The following is a 21,498-nucleotide window of genomic DNA, read 5'->3' as shown; positions in this document are numbered from 1 at the left end:
TTAGCAAAACAGAACATCCATACTCAAGCTTTGTGCCAGAGAACAGAGCTTTGAGCTGGTTACTATTTAACTATTATCCAAACAGTCCGGAGAAACGGTGCTTAGGGTGGGTAGTTTGAAGGACATGAATTGATTATCTGGTAGTTTAGATTTTATCCCTGCATCTGGAGGGATAAATTAGAATGTCAGAGAGCCCCCACTTGCTCTGCACTGTGTTGACCCTGCAGAGTTGACTTTGCAGAGTTGTGCTTTGCCTTCCTCCCTTGATTTACATCAGGAATGGTTTAAAACCACCTGAAAAATCTATCACGACTATTTCAAGGGTTTTCTTTAGGTCATTGTCCATGTCATCACTTAGTAACCTAAACATAAAGACAGACCTATGATTAAAAAAAAAAACCTGCAATACTACAGTTCCAGAAATAGTTGTTGGTATAACTCATTAATGTTAGATTTGGAGGTCCCTGGTCCTCCAAATTACACAGTCTAAAGTGTTGCAGGGCTAGGTTATCCAAAAGGGGCTCTGGTAGCGGAGGGGTTGAGTTAATTCCTAAATGTCTAAGCAGATAAAGTTACATTAAAACCAGCCTGTTCAATATGGAAAACAAGAACACATCTGAGTGAAAAAAGTCAGAGGAAGGTCTCTCTACCAGAAGAAAAGAATAGATATATGGATCATTAATAGGAGTCCATTTATATGAAAATAAAAGCTATGTGCTTGTACCCTACTCCCAAATCCCCTCATTGAAAAGTGGTTTATGATCATAGCTTTGGCTTTTATGAGAGATTATTATCAGAAATAACTATATGAGAATTGTTTCTGAATTTCTTATAAAAAATACTGTCAAGAATCTCATCCAGAGGTTCCCAGATGAAAAATTTCATTCAAGAATTTAGTTATGGGAAATCATTGACTCATTTTTCAAATTCCAGTGTTTTCTCCTTTGGGGTAATGATATCTGGGTATTACTGAGTTTGCCTTTTCTCACCCCCACCCCATCCACACTGCTAAAAAGCTCAGAACAAAATGTGCCACTCAGACAGAGTGATTATATGAGCCTCAGTTGACATCTTATTCATTTTCATGAATTTGTTAGCCTTATCATTAATACTTTATGTAAGTCATTCCAAATGTTTTTGGAAAAAAGTCCAGGTATGCATGGCATTTTGTTTCTATTGTTAGGTGGTTATTTTTCATGGCTCAGATAAGGTCTATGATTGAGATAATGCACAGAGTGGGAGTTGCTGGGGCAGCCCCCTCCTGCGGTTAACTTAGATAGGGATTGCAACTCAGCCACATAAAAGAAGCCAGAGAGGTTCCTCACCACTGTTGGGAGGCAGTGCCACTCAGCCTCTAAGATTAGATTGGTTTCCTGAGGGAACCCAAGCCCAGATTGCCAGATTTTACAATTTTTCAAGAAAAGCTAGAATTCAAGGTTTAAAAGGGAATCCTGGTTTTTTGAAATGTTGACAACTAGTTCAAATTCTTTAAAAGACTGGACCAGCAGAAGACAGGATGGTGGCTGACGAGGAAAAGGGGGAGACATGAGGAGTTGTTGCTCACTGGGTAGAAGTTTCCGTTCTCCAGAATGGGTAAGTTCTAGAGATTTGCTATACAACAGAGTGCCTGTCATTAACAACATAGTATTGTGCATTTAAACTGTGGTTAAGAGGTTAGATCTCCTGTTAAGCACTCTTACCACCACCACCGTCACCACAATAACAAAAAAGAGTACACACAGGGAAACTCTGGAGGCGAGGGGCATGTTTATTACCTTGACTGTGGTAATGATGTCATGGGTGAATGCATATGCCCAAATTCATCAAAGTGTATACATTAAATACATGCTGTTATATGTGTGTGTATCACATACACATTTTTTTAAAACACAAAAACTCTGGACCAAGCCACCATCTGTGACCCAGACCTGGGCCTCTGGGCTCTGAGACGTCTGGGAGCGGGTTTCAGAAATCCAGTTACCAGGAGACAAAGTAGGAACTCTGTCACCAGGGAGCTGATGTCATAATGGCATGGAAGATCACCCTGACTTTGACCTGAATAGTAAAGCTCTTGGTCTGAGAAACCAGAAGCTGGGAGGTCTGTCTCGGATTTTGTGGGCATGATTAGTAGAAAGAGGCCTGCTGCACTTGAGATCTGGGAACATGGCCTTGGTCTTGACTCTGCCACCAAGGAATCCCACGCAGGCTTGGTGAGCCCATGGGATTTCCTGAGGCCTCCGTAGCACTCCCCGCACTTAGAGGAGGTTAGGTAGGATATGTGAACCTTTCAAATTCTTTATTTCCCAAAGCATCTTATCAGAAACCCCAAATGAGAAAAGAAGTCTCCACTCATCTTTAAATCATGTACTTTTACAGAAGAATTGTCTAAATTTCCAATGTTGCCACTAACACCAAATGAACTGAATTTTCAAGGGTGAGTTCCAAAAAAATCATGATCAAAAAAATAGGAGACAGGTAGACTCCTAATCTCCACCAAAGGAAATTCTAATATCACCCTTTCCTACCCACGAAAGCATGGTCACAACATGCTTTCGTGCTTTTACTACTTTTTGAAAAGGTGGAGTTAACACTTCATCACTTATGAGCAGGTGTCATTCAGACATACACTTTCGTTATGTCTCATCTCTTTTTGTAAATAAAAAAATCACAAACTATAACCAGCTGACTGTTAACAGTGCTTTCAGAATTCACAATTACTTTAATTCTGCAATGCTTGCTTCAAGTTTTTCTTTAATAGCACCACAAAATTCTCCCACCTTTTCTTCTTTTTTATAAAACTGAAAGGTTGGAATGCAAATGATCTCCAGGTCTCTCACCAGCTCCTCACACTCATCAGCATCCACTTCCAGGAACACCACATCCTCATACTTCAAGGACAGGGACCGGAAAAGGGGCCTGATGGTCCTGCAAGGCCCACACCAGGTGGCTGAGAAGTCCACGGCTACCAGCTTCTCCCCGGCCTCCTTGAGTGCCAACTCAAAGTCCTCCTTGCTCAGGATCATTTTCACCAAGTCCACCTCCAAGAGTTCCATTGTCTCTGATGGCTTCTGGACACTGCCTTCTATGGGATGGATGGCTTCTTCTGAGGACTTGGGAATGTCACCCTTCTTGGACTGGATGGTTTCCTCTGAGGACTTGGTGATGTCCCCCTCCTTGGGGTGGATTGTATCTTCTGAGGACTTGAGGTCACCCTCTCTGGGCAGGAGGCTTTCCTCTGAGGACTTGGAAGTGTGGCTGTGCTTGGACAGGATGGTTTTTGCTAAGACCTTGGGGCTGTTGACCTGCTTAGACTGGAAAGATTTTGCTGACAACTTGGGGGTGTTGGCCCCTTTGGGCAGAATGGATTTTGCTAAGAACTTGAGGCTATTGCCCTGCTTAGGCAGGATGGATTTTACTGGGGAATTGGTGTCACCCTGCTTGCATGGGATGTTCTTTTCTGAAGAAGCAGACGTGCCATCTTCCTTTGGCAGGGTGATTTTTTCTGAGGAATTGGAGATGTCATCTTGTTTGGGTGGGATAATTTTTTCTAAAGAATGGAGGGTGTCAGCCTGCTTGGATGGGATGATTTTTGCTGAAAAATTGGGTGTGTCAGCCTGCTTGGGGGGGATGGTTCTTACTGAAAAATTAGGGGTGTCAGCCTGCTTGGGTAGGATGGTTTTGGCTGGGGAATTGAGGATATCAGTCTGTTTGTATGGGGTGGTTTTAGTTGGGGAATTGGAGGTATCACCCTGCTTAGGTGGGATGATTTTTGTTAAAAAACTGGAGGTGTCAGCCTGCTTGGGTGATAGGGGTTTTGCTGAGAAATTGAAGATGTCAGTCTGCTTGAGTGGGATAATTTTTTCTGGGGAGTTGGGGGTGACAGCCTGCTTGGGTGGGATTGTTCTTGCTGACAAACTTGGAGTATCAGCCTGCTTGGGCAGGATGGGTTTTGCTGAAAAACTGGGGATGTCAGCCTGCTTGGGCTGTATGGTTTTTGCTGAGGAATTGGAGATGCTACCGGCCCATACAGGGGGAAATACGTCCTTGGGCTGTGGACCTCTGGACTCCTTTGCAGGCATGTGTTGTATGTTGTTTACCTCACGGGCCAAGGCCTTCTCCTGGATACATGCTGGGTCCAAGAATTCTGGTACCAACGGAGTCAGATGGCTGGACAGACCCTGTAATAATACACTTTCTGAACAAACAAATAAATAAATAAATAAAGTGCAAAAGAAGAAACAAAAAAAATTCTTATCACATACTCTGGGGAAGACAAATGTCATTCTTAGAACCCGCAAATGTAGTTTTATGAATGATGTATCAACTGAATAATCACATTCAACAGAAGGCCAGGCAGCATGTGATTACACTGATCTTTATATAGAGTTGTCTTTTTTAAAACTACAACTTTTCTCTGCTTCAATCCTGCTGCCTTCTCCCTAAGCATGTAGGTCCCTAAGGTGGCCCTCCTCCCTCCCACTTACCATTGGCATCACCTTGACTGGTTTCTTCTTGTTTCTCTGGACTCATTTTCGGTTCTTCTGGGACTCCCTCTCTATCACTTTCCACTTCCAGTTTCTTGTCCATAGCCACTCATACTTCATGCGTGCCTCACAGTGAAGACGAGGTTGTACCCTCCAACTTCTTCCAAACTCGCCAACCTACATCATACAAGTAACAACTTACATGTGGGTAGTACTTACAGCTGGTTTTCCCTCTTGGTACTCATAACAGTAGCATTTGAAAGTTTTGTGACAGCCTTGGTTATGGCGGCTGAGCTGTGCATCAGCCTGAGCCCAGTGCCTGCTGTGCGTTCACAGGCATTATGTCCTGTAACACAGCAAACCACTGAGGTAAGTGCCATTATGATCCCCACTTTACAAATAAGAAAGTTGAGCCTTGGGCAGGTTATGTAACTTGCTCAAGGTCACAAAGCTAGTAGGTGGGCAGGTTCCAAGCCTGTCCTCCAAATACTACCCTGAACTGTTCTGTTTGCCAAAGGATGGTAACCCAAAACCAACTTTCCTACAACCTCCCTCTAGGACTCTTCAGCCCCAGCTTCCCCTTTGACTCACCCACCATAACCATCTGAGTGTCTCTTCCTAGCCATGTTACCCTCCTCTACAAAGTTCTGCCTGACTGTCAGGTGTCCTGTTTGACCTATTTGGAAGGGAGTAGATTATGACATGGAGAAATTCCCTAACTGAGAAGAAGTGAAAACATCACCCCTTCATTCCAAATAGATGGGGACCCAAGAGAAACAGGTACATGTGTCCTGGCCTCCCCTCTTCAAGAATGAAACCTCAGCATGGATCCAGGTTAGATGTGTTCAGAGGAAAGCTGACAGCAGAGGAGTATTTGCCTGGGCTCCATTTGGGAGGCCAGGAAGAGCCCACATCCTCATTGACTCCATATCAACATGGCAGCGTGGGCCCCTGGCAGAGGGCATGACTGGGTTCTTGGGCCTGGGGCAGGCTCCTGGCCCCATAGCCTGCTGTGCGCATGCCAGGGATCTGGATATCCTACAATGGGGCTGGGAGTGTCCTGGGAAGACCAGCAGACCTACGGGGAACTCAAGGAAGAAGAAAGAAGCTACTGTGAAGGGGGATTTGTGACCAGAGGCAAGGACTGGAGTCATAGGCTCGACCAGTGGGTAAGAACATGGTGGCCCACCCCCAAGATGGGACCAGTGGTCCTCAGCAGTCCTCAGTTTAGGGACCAGGCCAGACTAGCCTCTTCATATGGGAAACCAGAGGCAGAGGGATGGGCCACAACCAGACCACACGACCCTGTGCACCCAGATACTATGGAGAAATGGGAGGAATCAGAAAGACTGAGCTGCTACCAGAATGAAAAATTGTTCATCAGGCTGAAATTTCACAAACAGGCAGATTGGATCCTGCCCCTCACCATTCCTCTTCAAATCCCCTAGAGATAAGGCTCATGGAGAAAGTAGATCCCCTGTAGAAAAAGTTTAAGGCCACATTCTATTTGCATATCTTCATAAAAGTGAGGAGATCTGTGACCCTGTTGCATTTATACTTGGGGGATCTGAGCTGTGTTTTAGATTTGGCAGAATGGTTCCAATTATTTCTACTCTTCATTCTGCAATTCAGATGGAGTCCAAGCAACTTGAAATATCGATGCCTCTGAATAATTTTCATTCATCTTGTCAAAAAAATGTACTTTCAGGAGAAAATTTCCTTTAGCACAAGCTGGTCCCCAAATTGCTCATGAACCCTTATGTCAGTTGTGGTTCTGTCATGGAAACAATAAATCAGCTATTTTAGGCACAGGAAGATTTATCTAATTATAAAATAGCTGGAAAGCCTGCCTCTCAGCTATGTGTCCTAGAATAATTTCTAGAAAAATGAGCAGCACTGCAGAACTGGCCTGCCAGGGGGTAGCGGCCTCCATGATATCAGGAAGGCAGGGAATCAGACCGTTGTTGACTCCAAGAAATTTCGCTCTAGCTGCAATCTAAGGGGGAGACAGCCACTGCCCAACCCCCTCTTAGCTCAGAGCTAGAGCTGAACGCCCCCGGCAGAGAGGGGCAAAGCTGCAAGATGATGGCTTTCTTCCCAAGCAGGTCCGTCTACTGGCAGAATCTATTTTGCACCCAGAACCCCAGGGGAGTCCAAAAAATGTGGTTTTCGGATTTCCAGCCTCCACAGTATAGGGAAGCACACTAGAATTTGGAATAAATACTGTGTGGAAATTCATTTCTACCCCATGCTTACAAAGACAACGTGGCAGTCTAGCTTTTATACATTATGCTGGTGTAAATTTTTTGGTTTTATAATTGCAAAAATAATACATGTTTATAATAGAAACATTAGGAAACACAAGTTAAAAGAAAATAAGAATTACTCAAAGTGCCGATCTTCAAGGATCACCACTAACAATATTGTGATGTATATTCTTTGCCTTTCTCATTATTTGCACATAGATATTTTCAAATGAGATAATTTTCCAAAAGGTACTATTGTAATCCTTTTCATTTAAGAATATATTTTTGAATCTTCTCCCCATCAAAACCTGTAGCAGGTGTCAGCAAACTTTTCCTGAAAAGTGACGACTTTAGATTTTGCAGACTGCATGGTCTCAGTCACAGCCACTCAACTCCGCCTCTGTCGCATGCAAGCAGCTGTCGCAGAATGAATGGCGCCTTCCCAAGATTCATATGCTGCAGTCTTAGCCCCCAGTACCTCCAAATGTGACCTTTTCTGGAAACAGGGTCATTGCAGATGAATCAGTTAAGATGAGGTCATCCTGGAGTAGGGTGGGCTCCTAATCAAATATGACTGGCATTCTTAGGGAAAGGGGGCATTTGGGCACAGACACACATGGAGGTAAGACCCGACGAAGACACAGATGATGGCCATTTACAAAGCAAGGAGAGAGGCCTGGAACAGATCTTTTCCTCACAATGTTCAGAAAAAAACATACCCTTTGGACACCTTGATTTTGGATTATTAACCTCCAGAACAGTGAGACAATACATTTCTGTGGTTTAAGCCACCCAGTCAGTGGTATGACGGCCCTAGCAAACTAATACGCAGCCATACAAATGGGCATGGCTGTGTCCTAATAAAACTTTATTTACAAAACCAGGCAACTGGCCAATGAACACAAATGGCTGATCCCTGACTTACATAATCATTTTTAATGACTGATTAATGTTCCTTTGAATGGACAAACTACAATTTATTTAAACAATTTCCTATCGATGGACATAAAGGTTGTTATTATTTGCTGTTATAAATAAGCAATATAAAAATAAACATTTATGGATTAACGCCTTTGCATATTCTTAATTATTTTCTTTTTTTTTTTTTAAGATTTTATTTATTTATTTGAGAGAGAGAATGAGATAGAGAGAGCATGAGAGGGGGGAGGGTCAGAGGGAGAAGCAGACTCCCCGCCGAGCAGGGAGCCCGATGCGGGACTCGATCCCGGGACTCCAGGATCATGACCTGAGCCGAAGGCAGTCGCCCAACCAACTGAGCCACCCAGGCGCCCCTTAATTATTTTCTTAGAATAAAATTCTAGAAATGGAATCCCTAGATCAATTGGTAGACATTTTAAAGACTTCTCTTCCAATCTGTAATATCAGCAAGGTATGAAAGTACAATTTGATGGACAAAGAAAGTTATGTCATTAGTATCTTAATTTGCATTTCCTTATTAAGTTGAATTTGGGTACATTTTTTCATCAATTTATATTTCTTCTTTTGCAAACTGTGGTATCACTTGCTTGATAGTTCTTAAAGGGGAGGCAGCTCCATATACATTCATTCCCTTAACATTTTGCCAGTTATTATCATAGTCTTTCTCAGTTTGTCTTTTAATTTTGTTCATGATATTTTTGGAGCAACATACAAATGCTTCCATTTTTGTGTAGTTAAATCCATCAATTTTGTCTTCTATGATTTTCACTTCTCATGGTATATTTGTTTATAAACTTCCTAGCTTCTAAGGCTGCCTCCTCCACAGCCCCATATGATAATAATAATAAAACCCATAAAAATAATGTGGTAGGGCACCTGGGTGGCTCAGTCATTAAGCGTCTGCCTTCGGCTCAGGTCATGATCCCAGGGTCCTGGGATCGAGCCCTGCATCGGGCTCCTTGCTCTGCGGGGAGCCTGCTTCTCCCTCTCCCACTCCCCCTGCTTGTGTTCCCTCTCTCACTGTGTCTCTCTCTGTCAAATAAATAAATAAAATCTTTAAAAAATAATAATAATAATAGTGGTAAAACTTTCCAGATTTAATTCCCAATGAGAATCCCAATAATTTAAAGTGAAGTCAGTCTATAAGTCATTCCTTTGGCTAACTTACTGAAAAATTAGCCATCTCAGAGAGATAGTAAAAAAGATCACGGATAGACACTTAGAGCTTTAAGTTTTCTTTCTTCCTTCCTTTTTTTTTTTTTTTTTTTTTTTTTTTTTAGAGAGTGTAGTGAAGTGCAAAGGGAAAAGGAGAGAGTCTTAAGCAGGCTCCACACCCAGCGGAGCCTGATGCAGGGCTCAATCTCACAACCCTAAGACCATGACCTGAGCTGAAATCAAGAGTTAGACACCTAACCAACTGAGCCACCCAAGTGCCCCAGAGCCTTAATTTTTTTATATACTGCATGTATCAAAGTAACCACCGATTTACTCTAGACTAATAAAAACATTTTCCCTATAAAGATTCAGACTTTTTTGGTTATTTATCATAATGGACAGGTGACAGGAAGTGGGGAAATTTAGTATGAATCAACACTACAACAGTCTAAGATACAAAATAGGACATTTTGTGTTATTTTGTAAGAACTCTGCTAGAAATCATATTTCCAATGTGAGATTTGGAAGTAAAAGAATCTCTCTATTAATCACAAGTTCTCTTTACTAATCACAGTAAAAACTGAAGCAGGAGAGGGTTCTCTGTGTCTTTTTTTTTTTTCAAAGATTTTATTTATTTGAGAGAGACAGACAGACAGAGATAGTGACAGAGACAGCAACAGAGCATGAACAGGAAGGAAGAGGAGAAGCAGGCTCCCCACTGAGGAGGGAACCCTATGTGGGGCTTGATCCCAGGACCCTGGGATCATGACCTGAGCAAAAGGCAGACGCTCAACCGACTGAACCACCCAGATGTCCCAGTTCTCTGCGTCTTTACCTCTTGTATACCTTCTAATTTTTATTCTAGGAGGGAAGACGGTGTTGCAGCATGAAAATGCAGTTTTATGTAAATTTTTAATTTTAGAATAGATTTATATCTACAAGAAACATTCAAAGGTCGTGCAGAGAGTTCTCATATACCCCACATCAAGTTTCCCTTATTAACATCTTACATTACCTTTGTCACAACTAAAAACAAATACTGATATGTTATTTTAACTAAAGGCTATACTTGATTCAGATTTCATTGACTTTCCCCTGTGTCTTTTTCTCTGTTCCAGGATCCCACATTGCATTTAGTTGTCATGTCTCCTTGGGCTCCTCTGGACTATGACAGTTTCTCAGACTTTCTTTTTTTTCATGACCTTGGACGATTTGGGGGAGTACTGGTCAGGTATTTTGGACAATGTCCCTCAATTGGGGGTTTGTCTGGTGTTTTTCTCAGACCAGGGTTATGTGTTTGGGGGAGGAAGACCACAGAGGTAAAATACCATTTTATTTTTTTAAAAGATTTTTATTTATTTAACAGAGAGAGAGAGCATAAATAGGCAGAGCGGCAGACAGAGGGAGAGGGAGAAGCAGGCTCTCTGCCGAGCAGGGAGCCCGATGTGGGGCTTGATCCCGGGACCCTGGGATCATGACCTGAGCCGAAGGCAGCCGCTTAACCAACTGAGCCACCCAGGGGCCCTGGTAAAGTACCATTTTAATCACTTTATTATTAATTAAGCATATCAAGGGATAATATTTCAAAGTGTTATCAGCATGACTTATCACTGATGATATTGACCTTGATCGCCTGGCAAGGTAGTGATTGTCAGGTTCCTCTGCTATAAAATTACTCTCTCTCCACTTTCCTTAATGTACTCTTTGGAAGGAAGTCACTGTGTAAAGCCCATACTCAAGGGGTGGGGATTATGCCCCATCTCCTTGAGGGAGGAGTATCTACATAAACTATTGGGAATTTTTCTGTTTGAGAGATCTGTCTCTCCCATCCTCCATACATTTATTTATTCAATCATTTATTTACATTAGTGTGGACTCATGGACATTTATTTTATTTTATTTTTTATTTTATTTTTTTGAGAGGGGGCAGGGGGTGGGGAGAATTTTAAGCAGGCTACACACCCACTGCAGAGCCTGCCACAGGGCTCGACCTCACGGCCCTGAGATCTTGACCTGAGCCAAAATCAAGAGTCGGATGCTTAACCCACTGAGCCACCCAGGTGCCCCTGGAAATATTGGAAATATTTTATGCCTTGGATTATAATCCAGTACTATGAAATTTATTTGTTGCTCAAATTGTTCCAGCTTTGGCCATTGAGAACTCTCAGATGGTTCCTGTGTCCTTTTGTTGTATACACACCTGTGGTTTTGTCTGTTGAGCACTTCCTTACTTTTGGGCACTACAAGATGCTCCAGGCTCAGTCTGTAGATTCACTGCCATATCCCTAGAATCACCCATTTCTGTAATGAGCCCTGCTTCCTTTTATTGGAAAATGGTATTTAGAAAAACAAGATCTGAGCCAGGTGTGCTCATTGATACTGGGTGGCTTTGCCTTTAGACTAAGTGAGCATAACTAGGAACTACATATAGATGTAGCTAACCTGTGCCTACACACACATGTATAGTTATTTCTATGTCAGTATCCATATTAAGCTAAATATGAGAGTTGACTTTAATTCAGTCCTTGACTTTAATTCATTAACACGTGGTTCATTGTAGCATTTCCCCCAAGCTTGTCTATAACCTTCTATTCCAAAAGCAATTTGGTTCCCACTGGCTGCCATTCATTTACTAGTTTATTCAATCCCAATATATGTGTAGAATGGTTTCAGAATAATTAACCTGTCCCTCCATGGTTAACGACTTCAACACCTAGAGCCCAATGCTTATGTACAGTTCTTTTTGTCTTTAGGCTTATCATTTCTAGTCATTTCCAAAGTTATTTAGGTCAGCCTCTCTGTTCCCCCCCCCCGCCCCCCGCCACGCCACTTAGTGAAATTATACCATACATTTGTAATAGGTATATTCATTTGTCACATTCTGCATTCCATTCTGGGATCCCCTGCCCTCTGGGTCATTTTTTTTCAAGTTTGCATACATTAAGTTTCACTCTGTGCCATGGAGTCCTATAGGTTTGACAAAAGGGTAGTATTATTATTCATCCCTACAGTACCATACAGAATAGTTTCACAGCTCTAAAAAAATGTCCTGTGCTTCACCTAGTCAACTCCCACCCTCCTGCAAATTCCTGGCAGCCACTGCTTTGTCTCTATAGTCTTGCCTTTTCCAGAATGTCATATAAATGGGATCCTATTATATATAGCCTTCTTGGATTAACTCCTTTCACTTAGCAATACACGTTTAAGATCCCCCATGCTGATTTTTGTGTCAACGGTTCTTTTTGACCACTGAATAGATAAGAATGCATTTTAACTAAACTATGAGAAGCAGATCTAAGACAAGCATTTGAGGGCAGGTAGTTTATTTGGGAGGTGATCTCTGGAGACATTGGTGGGGTGGTGGGGAGGGAATCAAGCCAGCTTCACCATGAGCATTAAGGGTGGCTCCCCCTGGGGGCTGGGGGAGAGTACAGAGCATACCTCAAGTGATCCTTCCTTCTTTCCTTTTGAACGCTCTTTCCAGGGACATTAAGTCAGGCACTTCTGCTTGCCCTGTGCACGAGCTCTACCTGTCCCTGCAGCCACCTGAGAGAAATGCAGGGGTTTGTAGTAAGTGGTTATTTGGGAAGAGAGGTGAGTGCTAACAGGCTGTGCATGGAGCACGGCGTCAGCAGTGTCTGACAAGAGAGCATAGGTTTGAGCAGAAGAAAGTTTTGTTTGTAGAGTCTGAAACCCTGGCACCCTGCCAGGATGGAGCTAAGAGCATTGGTCTGCTCTGACTTCGTGACTGTTTTTGCAAGAAAGAACCGGCATTCTGGAGAAGCGAGGCAGGAAGAGAGACCCCTCCCGGGCATCCTGTACAGCTGGAAGGGGACCCTGCACAAAGCAGCTTAACTGAGGAATCAACAGAAGGGAGTAGGGAGATGGAGTTTCCCTCTTCCGGTGGGTTACACACTGACTTTTCTGAACATCTAGAGCTCCAGAGAGTGGGCGCTCAGAAAGAAATCTGCTGGATGGCATTGCCACGGTGCCTTTGGTAGCAACGGTGGTCGGAGGCAGTCTTGGCAGACTCCCAAGGGCCTCAGGGGATGGGCTCGGATGGCCAGAGGGGGCCAGAGCAGGACAGGGGAGGGGAAAAGTAGATAGGCATGCGAAGGGGGGAGCACACTGAAGAGATACGGAAGCCCCCTATAGAAGAAGGAGCTCCATGGCCAGAGAAATGCTATTTGAACTCTTCTGGGGATCCAAGTGCATGCATAGATGCGTGTGTGGGTATGTGTATGTGTATGTGTGTGCATCCACCATAGTAAAAACACCAATTAATACCACTTCATAATATTTCGTAATATACTGGCAGATATTATTCAGTTCAACAACTTTTGTTGAGTATTTACACAGGATACAAATGAGGTTACACACCAGGGATAAAGAGGTGAAGAGACCCTGTGGATACCTCCTTAGGGTTTTTATTGTAATGAGGAAAACACATGCCAAAAAATGGGGTTTCTATTCCGAAATGTAAGCAATACCATTTATTACATATACAGACATATGCATATATATGTATTTATATGTGTAAATATACAAAATAAAGAGAAAACTTGGCTCAAAGGCTATCCACAACACTCACTATACTAATTGCTTTGAGCAGGTGAAGGGAGAAGGGAAATGGGTCTGGAAAGAAGATTAAAAGGGACTTCAGCTTTGTCAGTTAAATTCAATTTCATTTTGCTTAATTAAATATGTGTGTGCATGTATATCACCAATGCTTAGAAATGAAATGTTAATATTTGTTAATACATGGGTTTGCTGCATTAATCTTTGAGATGTTCTGTATTCGTAAGACTTTACATAAGTAAAGAGGAGGGACAGAGACTGGACGAGGGCCTCGATGGGTGGTGAGGATGGTGCCCCTCATGCAGGGGTCTCATGCTGCACTGACATGTCAGCTCCTGGAGAACAGGCACCTCTGCAGGGATTTAACTGGAGGATTCAACTACAGTTTTATGTGGTTCTAATCGCGTACGTGTTAACTGATAGAGAATATTGCTTCAAAAGAGAAGCAGTCATCACAGAGTCACTCTTCATTAAGAATTATTTTTTTTAAGATTTTATTTCTTTATTTGACAGAGAAAGAGAGCACAAGCAGGGGGAGCAGCAGGCAGAGGGAGAGGGAGAAGCAGGCCTCCCGCGGAGCAGGGAGCCCGACGTGGGGCTCGATCCCAGGACCCTGAGATAATGACCTGAGCCAAAGGCAGACGCTGAACCGACTGAACCACCCAGGCGACCCGAGAATTATTTTGTAATCAGATCAACAGAGCATGGTTGTGTGCTCACCACTAAAATATAAGAATGCTTATCTTCATAGAAGCCTTCATTTCAGCACTGATTGCTCTGAGTGTAAAGTTATCTACATTTCATATTTCCATCCTATTTTTTTGTCATTGATGTGACTGCTATTTAAGTATTTTTTGCTAAAGAGATCAGAAAACAATCAGTTGGGCAAGTCATTACACAGAGTTAGAGTCAGTTTCCCTTGGGTTTTACTAGGTTCACCCACCAGATCCTTCTTTCCTTTAGAACATCCCCCAAATCTGAAAGATGTTGCTGTGGGCTCACGTAAAATAAATACAGCCATAAATCCCATTTGAACATCTGTTATAAAATTATTTTTTACCTAGTTTGTCAGTGTCATAATAACAAACACTAGCAAAACTCCTAAAACATCCTAAGTGCTTTGGGGGCACCTGGCTGACTCAGTCGGTGGAGTATGTGACTCTTGATCTCAGGGTTCAAGTCCCACACTGGGTGTAGAGATTACATAAAAAAATAAAATCTTTTTTAAATAAACATTCTAAGCACTTTGAGTGGCAAGGTGGATTGATAAATCGCTTATGATTCCTTCTATTTTTCTAGATTACCCAAAAAGTCAAGAATGGACATTTTTAATGGGAAAGAACTTTTTTTTCTTTTAAATTCCAAGTGAATGCTTTTCTTTTCTACCTCCAAATGACTGTCACATGGAGGATTTGTCATGAACAATCAGTATTTTATCTAAGGTAGGGATCTCACGCCCTTGTACCTCATTCATTCCTCATCAGCTCTAGGCACAGTGATATCTATGTTTTGCTCAAGAAAGAGTAGACTATTGACTTTACTCAGTCCCTTTGTCCTAATATTTAATCAACATTTTTGTCATTGGAAAGACTCCTGGTATAACATTTAAAGCTCTCCTGTGTGAATATTTACTAGAAAAGTCTGTTTGGAGATGCTTTGGTAAGATTCAGGTGAGTTGTCAGTTTGATGGTTTTAATATCTATAGGTTGCTACAGAAATTTTAAAAATGCACATGACCCAGCTCCTCACTCCTAGTGCAAGGACTTTGCTCTTTGCCCTTGGTTCCTTGACTCTCCCAATACCCACCTGCTAAAGACAACCAGGTTAGCAGACTCCAGAGTGTAGCTGGATAAATAGCACCCACAGTGAGGCAGAGCAAAGCAACAGTTCCCATTGAACATCTCTTGGCACGTGAATTGTGGCTTTGATGCTCAGGGTCACAACACTGACCTTCCTGGGAAGGACCCAAGCTCATCCTCACCATAAGTGAGTGTGGCATTCCATGACCACTTAGTGACTGGATGGATAAAGGCATGAATGGATTACAGCATGTATAATAAGAAGCCATTGAAGAAGGTTTACATGAAAAAAGTTAACTTAAAAAAATTTTTTGCTAACATTATCTTTATTAGGATCTGGCAGACCACCACCCCTACCTTGACCTCTGAATAAAGAAACAGGAGAGTGGTAAAAGAAACTATTCCTGCAAGACTTTTCCAAACCATCCATACCAGGTACAAAATCAAAACCCGGAAAGTAAGTGTTTAAACCAAAAAAGAATTAAAATGTCACACCCCCACACTTCATCCTGGCCACCCAGCCTTTCCTGTCAACACCATACATTGACTGAAATGATGTCACATGGCACAAATCCATAAATCCTGCTTAATCCATGTGTAAGCTTCTTAAAGATAAGAGAGATTTCCTTGGCCTCTCCAGTCTTTGGCCTGGTGTGCAATGTACCAAACACTCAAGGAAAACTTGCCTGTGAGTTTCTCTTCTTTCTTTTTTTTTTAATTTTTAAAAATCTTATTTAAATTCAATTAATTAACATATAGTGTATCATTGGTTTCAGAGGTAGAGTTCAGTGATTCATCAGTTGCGTATAACACCCAGTGCTAATTACACCACGTGCCTTCCTTAATGACCATCACCCAGTTACCCCATCCCCCCACCCTCCTCCCCTCCACCAACCCTCAGTTTGTTCCCTAGAGTTAAGAGTCTCTTAATAATAAATAAAATAAGTCTCTTATTTTATTTTTCCTTCCCTTCCCCTATGATCCTCTGTTTTGTTTCTTAAATTCCACATATGAGTGAGATCATATGATACATGTCTTTCTCTGATTGACTTCTTTCGCTCAGCATAATACCCTCTAGCTCCGTCCACATCGTTGCAAATGGCAAGATTTCAATTTTTTGATGGCTGCGTAGTATTCCATTGAGTTTCTCTTCTTTCTTGATCTTCTGAGGTAATACCTAATTAACTGAGTATAGAGCATTAAAATGACAATTTAATTCTAGACTCATCGTATTGAGTGAAAAATGTACTACCTAGGGTAAACATTGTTTGACTTTAACTTACGGGCTAACCTGCTACCCCAAACTCTACAGAGATTAGAAGAAGGGCTGTTACTCCCCCGGGGAAGACATGAGAAAGCTCCTAGAAGCCAGGAGAGAGGAGCAGATAGGGATGGCCTTCCAGGGCGGAGGAGAGCCACGGTGCAACCATGTGGTGAGGCGGGAGGGGGCGGGCCCCAGCCTATGCTGGGGAGAGACAGAGGCCAGGTCCAAATGAGAGGGATATTTCAGCACATGTCTTAGACTCGGAATTTCATTGCATTTGCAGTTGCGTCACAGAAAGTTTTGAGGAGATGCCATAATCTGATCTGTACTTTAGGCGATTCAGCATCTCAACGACAGACTTGTGGGCCAAAGACAGACCTCAGAGATCTGCTAAGGAGCCATCGCAATAGTTAAGAGAGAATATATCAAAAGCCTACACTCGGAGAGGGGAAAGAGGGTTAAAAAGGTTTAAGAAATTCCAGGAATAGAATTTCCATCGTTTGACAAACACCTAGGGGAAGTTGACACAGACTCTCACATTTGAAGTCTGAGCCACCGAGGGACTGCAGGGCGGGCAGCGACAGGTGACCAGGTGGAGGAGGTTCTGCGAGGACCCAACAGGGCGTCGGCACCTGGAGCGGGGCACCCATGTGTGCACCCTCCTGGCAGATGACAAACAAGTTCCCATCTCCTGAAGGAAGCCAGGCCAGACCACAGTTTGGAAGTCAAACACCTAGAAGCAATAGTCAAAATCATCAAATTGGATGAGATCATAAAAAGGGGGGATCAATTGAGCAGAATCGGGAGCCTGTTTGCAGGAGCCACCTGCATTTAAGCAGCTAGGAGTCTAAGAAGATTGAGCAAAGGGAAATGAACAGGTGCATGAAAGAAGTTAAGGGAAGCATAGAGCCCAATCCAGAAAAGGAAGAACTGCGGGGGGGGGAGGTCCACACCCTCAAGTTCCTACAGGGATGCAGGGAGCATGAGGAGAGAGAGGCAAGTAGGTAGGTGGTCCCTCCATATATATATCCCTTTGAAAGTGCAGGATGAGGGATAGCGGCCCAATTCTAAATTCAGGTGACGAGTGAATGAATAGAAGATCAAGATTCTCTTTTAAGGATTTCATTAGTGTGGAGGAGAGAGAGAGGAGCTTGGGGGGAAGGACATGGCGGGCAGCTGATCACCTCTAGAGAAGGTTTATGGGTATATGAAAGTTGACGACAGGTGGGAAGCAGCGCAGGAGGACTTTAAGACAGAAGAAAGAAAAAACATGGGACATGCTTTAGAAGTGAGTTGGGGGCGCCTGGGTGGCTCAGTTGGTTAAGCGACTGCCTTCGGCTCAGGTCATGATCCTGGAGTCCCTGGATCGAGTCCCACATCGGGCTCCCTGCTCAGCGGGGGGTCTGCTTCTCCCTCTGACCCTCTTCCCTCTCGTGCTCTCTGTCTCTCATTCTCTCTCAAATAAATAAAAAAAAATAAAATAAAAAAATAAAATAGAAGTGAGTTGGGATCCTTTTCCAAAGGACGAGGAAAGGAGAGGGAATTAGGTACCCATCAAGAGAAAATGCGAGGTGAAGGAGAGCAGAGGAGGCTGGCCGCTCTCGGGTCACCCAGGCCCGCTTGGGGACACCGGTTTGGCACTGGGTTCTCAGGAGCATATTCAGGGCCTTGGGCCCTGCCGCATCAAAATTGCGGGACCCTGATGCCAGTGTAATTTCAAAAAGCCAGTTAAGAACTTTGGTCAGGGCTGAGCAAATGGTGTCAACATCGAGGTCAGGGATATGGAAAAGATCAATCAAGCTGCCAGAGCGGTGGGTCAAGGAGAGTTACGCCTACACTTTGGGACCAGATAATAGTTCCTTGAAACCAGCAAATCTCGCTAATGGAGAGATTTGGCCCTTCTGGCCTGAACTGCTTAGCCTTGAGCTGCCCAGCCCCCGCTTCCTCCGGAGAGCTGGGCCTCAGCAGGGATGGAGGTTACCCTGCGAGTAACCACGAGATTGAGAGTCAGTGAAGCGCCCCGTGCTCCTTCCGCACAGATGAGAACAACAGTGCATCCCCCCCAGATTCGTTTTACGGCTGAAATGAGATACAACTTGAAAGTATTTAGCTTGCGGCAAGTATTCAATGAAGGTAGATCTCCTTTCCTTCCGTGCCTTTGTATTTACAGAGCTTATAATGAGAGCAAAGAAAGGAAAAAAAGAGAAGGGGGTCAAAAGCTACAAAATCCCAGTTATAAAAGAAATAAGTCCAGAGCACATCATGTACAACATGGTGACTATAGTTTATAAAACTGGATCATAAATTTGAAAGTTGCTAAGAGGGGACGCCTGGGGTGCTCCGTCGGTTAAGTGTCTGCCTTTGGCTCCAGTCCCGATCTCAGGGTCCTGGGATGGAGCTCCCTGCCCAGCGAGGAGCCTGCTTCTCCCCTCTCTACCCTTCCTCCCCCACTTGTGCTCTCTTTCTCTCAAAGAAATAAATAAAATCTTAGGAAAAAAAAAAAGGTCGCTAAGAGAATAGATCTTCGAAGGTCTCATTACAAGGAAAAAAACCTGTAACTACGTGTAGTGGTGGATGTTAAGTAAACTTATTGTGGTGATCATTTCAGAATAGATACAAATAATGAATCGTTATGTTATATACCAGGAACTAATGTAATATGTCTATTATACCTCAAAAAAGCTCTTTCCTTTTTTTTTAATAAAAAAAGAAAAAGAAGAGGAAAGAATAAGAGTAGCTAATGTTTGCCTTCTGTCTCTCTTACTAATCTCTGGTCTTGGGCAATTTACTTAACCCCCTGTGCCTCAGTTTCGTCATCTGTAGAATGGAGGTAATACTGGTGATGGAGTAATAGGGTAACAACAAAGAGGGTGGTAAAAATAAAAAGAAGCAATGTGCTGTAAAACGCCTGGGACGGTGCCCGGCACATAGCAAGCGGCTGTATTCACGTTAGCTGTTCCTGGTTCTGCACTTTTGCTTGGTGCCAGGATGATAAAAAGTGCTTTCTACAGGGTGAGAGCCGCGCGGACCCGCTCAGAAGCCTTGGCTGGGGTTGCCATCTGCATAAACAGCAGCTGCCTGGAGCTCCCACGTGGGAAGGGCTCTCGGCACCCGCTCGCCCTCCATCCTCAGGACACACCTGTGAGGGAAGTGCTATGACGAGATCCTGGTAACTTAGATGACACCTGGGGGCAGGTGTCTGCAGAATTCCGAATTTTGTTTGGATTTTATAAAAGTAATGCAGTGCCTCTATTATGAACACCCGGCAGAGTCAGGGATGGGATCCTAGAAGCAAACACCAGAGTATTTCTGCAGTTAACAGTGCAGATATTCACCCCTGGCTGGAGAAATAATGACTGTAAACATCATCGGATCAGCTCAGATCTAGTTTTACTCCAAATGAGTCCATGCAAAACTGAGGAAAAACCTCTCCACTCACGGAGCTCTTCGGATTCCAGAACTGGGGAGGAATTATTTTCTGCATTTTGCATACAAGGAAACTGGGGCTTAGAGACATTAATCTGCCAAACATCCGACTGCCAGCAAATTACAGAGCTGGGGGGTCAGACTCAGGTGGACTGACACTACATTTCTTTTCTTTTTATTTATTTTTAAGATTTTATTTATTTATTTGAGAGAGAGTGTGTGTGCATGCACTCACGAGCACAAACTGGGGGAGGGGCAGAGGGAAAGGGAGAAGGAGACTCCCCCTGAGCAGGGAGCCTGACACGGGGGCTCCATCCCAGGACCCCGGGATCATGCCCTGAGCTGAAGGCAGACGCTTAACGACTGAGCCACCTAGGTGCCCCTAGATTCCTTGATCTTAATCTATCACATTCCTTCAGGGAAAGGAACAAAAATAAGAAAGTGGCAACTAGGTCACTTCACAAATCCAGGGCAAATGTTGCAGCCAGTGGCCTAACCGTGGCCACGAGGTGGTCTGGACTAAGCCTTACACAACAATTCCACTTAGTGTTGACATCAAACCTGTGATGTGGGCACTATCCCCATTTGACAGGTGAAAACTGAGGCTCACAGAAACCAAGGAACTTGTTCAGGATCTTACAATGAGTAAGGGGTGGGCTGATTCCTAGCCCTGTGGTCACCGGGCCCCTCCCAGTCAAGCTGCCCTGTCTACCCTTAAAGGAACATCTCCTTCTCATTCCTGCCATTCTTGGTTTCTTTTGTCTTTTCCCTTATATTTGTTTCCTCCTTTATAAGCTTGGAAATTGCATACGTCTGATGGAGCACGGAGGGCTCATTCAGCACCAGCTCATTGTAGCCCTTGACAAATACTTCTTGGATGAATGGATGGATGGATGGATGACTTTACCAAGACAGCTGTGATGAGATACTTATCCAGGAACTCCTGAGTTTTCTGCCCCACCTCTCCAACACCACCTTCCACCTTGCTAGATGGGTAAGAGGCTAGACCAGAATGACCATGTGTCCTAGTGTGCCTGAGACTCTCCAACTTAATCCTGTTGTCCCAGCTTGATAGTAACAGCATCCCCTTCACTCTCAAAAGTGCCCCAGTTGGGGCAATAAAGTCTTCATGTAAGCAGAGGATTTTGGAACTCGAAAAGGCAAGCCCTGACAAAGATAGTATGAATTATAGCCTGCTTCTCCTCACTCCCACACCCACTGGGCTATGGGTAGGGAGCAATGGAGAAGTTGAGAGAGCTCACATGCAGATACAATCTGAGTAAGGTGGGCCCAGCACCAACTTCCCACCAGCCTCCCAGAAAGAGGAATGAGAACTGCACCCCACTGCAGGCTATCATCAGGGAACCCCAGTAACACAACCCCAGCAATAGAGGGAATCTTCTGGGGCACCTGGGTGGCTCAGTCGTTAGGCGTCTGCCTTTGGCTCGGGTCATGATCCCAGGGTCCTGGGATCGAGCCCCGCATCGGGCTCCCTGCTCTGCGGGAAGCCTGCTTCTCCCTCTCCCACTCCCCCTGCTTACGTTCCTGCTCTCACTGTGTCTGTCTCTGTCAAATAAATAAATAAAATCTTAAAAAAAAAAAAAATA

The 21,498-nt window shown here is 43.7% G+C and overlaps 2 protein-coding genes across 5 annotated transcripts in view; both read right to left on the bottom strand.

The window, feature by feature from the left end:
- Positions 1-1,456: 1,456 nt before the first annotated feature.
- Positions 1,457-21,498, bottom strand: part of TXNDC2 (thioredoxin domain containing 2) — a 40,008-nt gene continuing 19,966 nt past the window's right edge. The window contains exons 1-3 of one of the 3 annotated variants that reach the window (XM_064577924.1): positions 17,004-17,128; positions 4,485-4,661; positions 1,457-4,195 (exon numbers count right to left, since the gene is read on the bottom strand). In XM_064577924.1, the coding sequence (XP_064433994.1) occupies positions 2,715-4,195; positions 4,485-4,587 (1,584 nt within the window). In that variant the 5' untranslated portion in view covers positions 4,588-4,661; positions 17,004-17,128 and the 3' untranslated portion in view covers positions 1,457-2,714. Of the gene's footprint in view, positions 4,196-4,484; positions 4,662-17,003; positions 17,129-21,498 lie in introns of those variants that run through there. The other 2 variants (XM_064577923.1, XM_064577925.1) reach the window with 2 other exon arrangements.
- The window catches only part of RAB31 (RAB31, member RAS oncogene family), a 149,281-nt gene continuing 136,684 nt past the window's right edge, over positions 8,902-21,498 (bottom strand). Inside the window, exons 7-8 of one of the 2 annotated variants that reach the window (XR_010407325.1) lie at positions 17,004-17,198; positions 8,902-16,386 (exon numbers count right to left, since the gene is read on the bottom strand). Coding sequence is in view for 1 of the 2 variants with exons in the window: in XM_064577927.1 (XP_064433997.1) it covers positions 17,191-17,198 (8 nt within the window). In the remaining variant the exon portion in view is untranslated. Of the gene's footprint in view, positions 17,199-21,498 lie in introns of both variants that reach the window. The other variant, XM_064577927.1, reaches the window with a different exon arrangement.

This window comes from Mirounga angustirostris, unplaced genomic scaffold (assembly GCF_029215605.1).
Source record: "Mirounga angustirostris isolate CCGP_5_RB_7025 unplaced genomic scaffold, mMirAng1.0.hap1 SCAF_14, whole genome shotgun sequence".
Taxonomy (NCBI): Eukaryota; Metazoa; Chordata; class Mammalia; order Carnivora; family Phocidae; genus Mirounga; species Mirounga angustirostris.
Note: the sequence above shows the minus strand (reverse complement) of the source record. Positions and strands in the feature narration are given on the sequence as shown.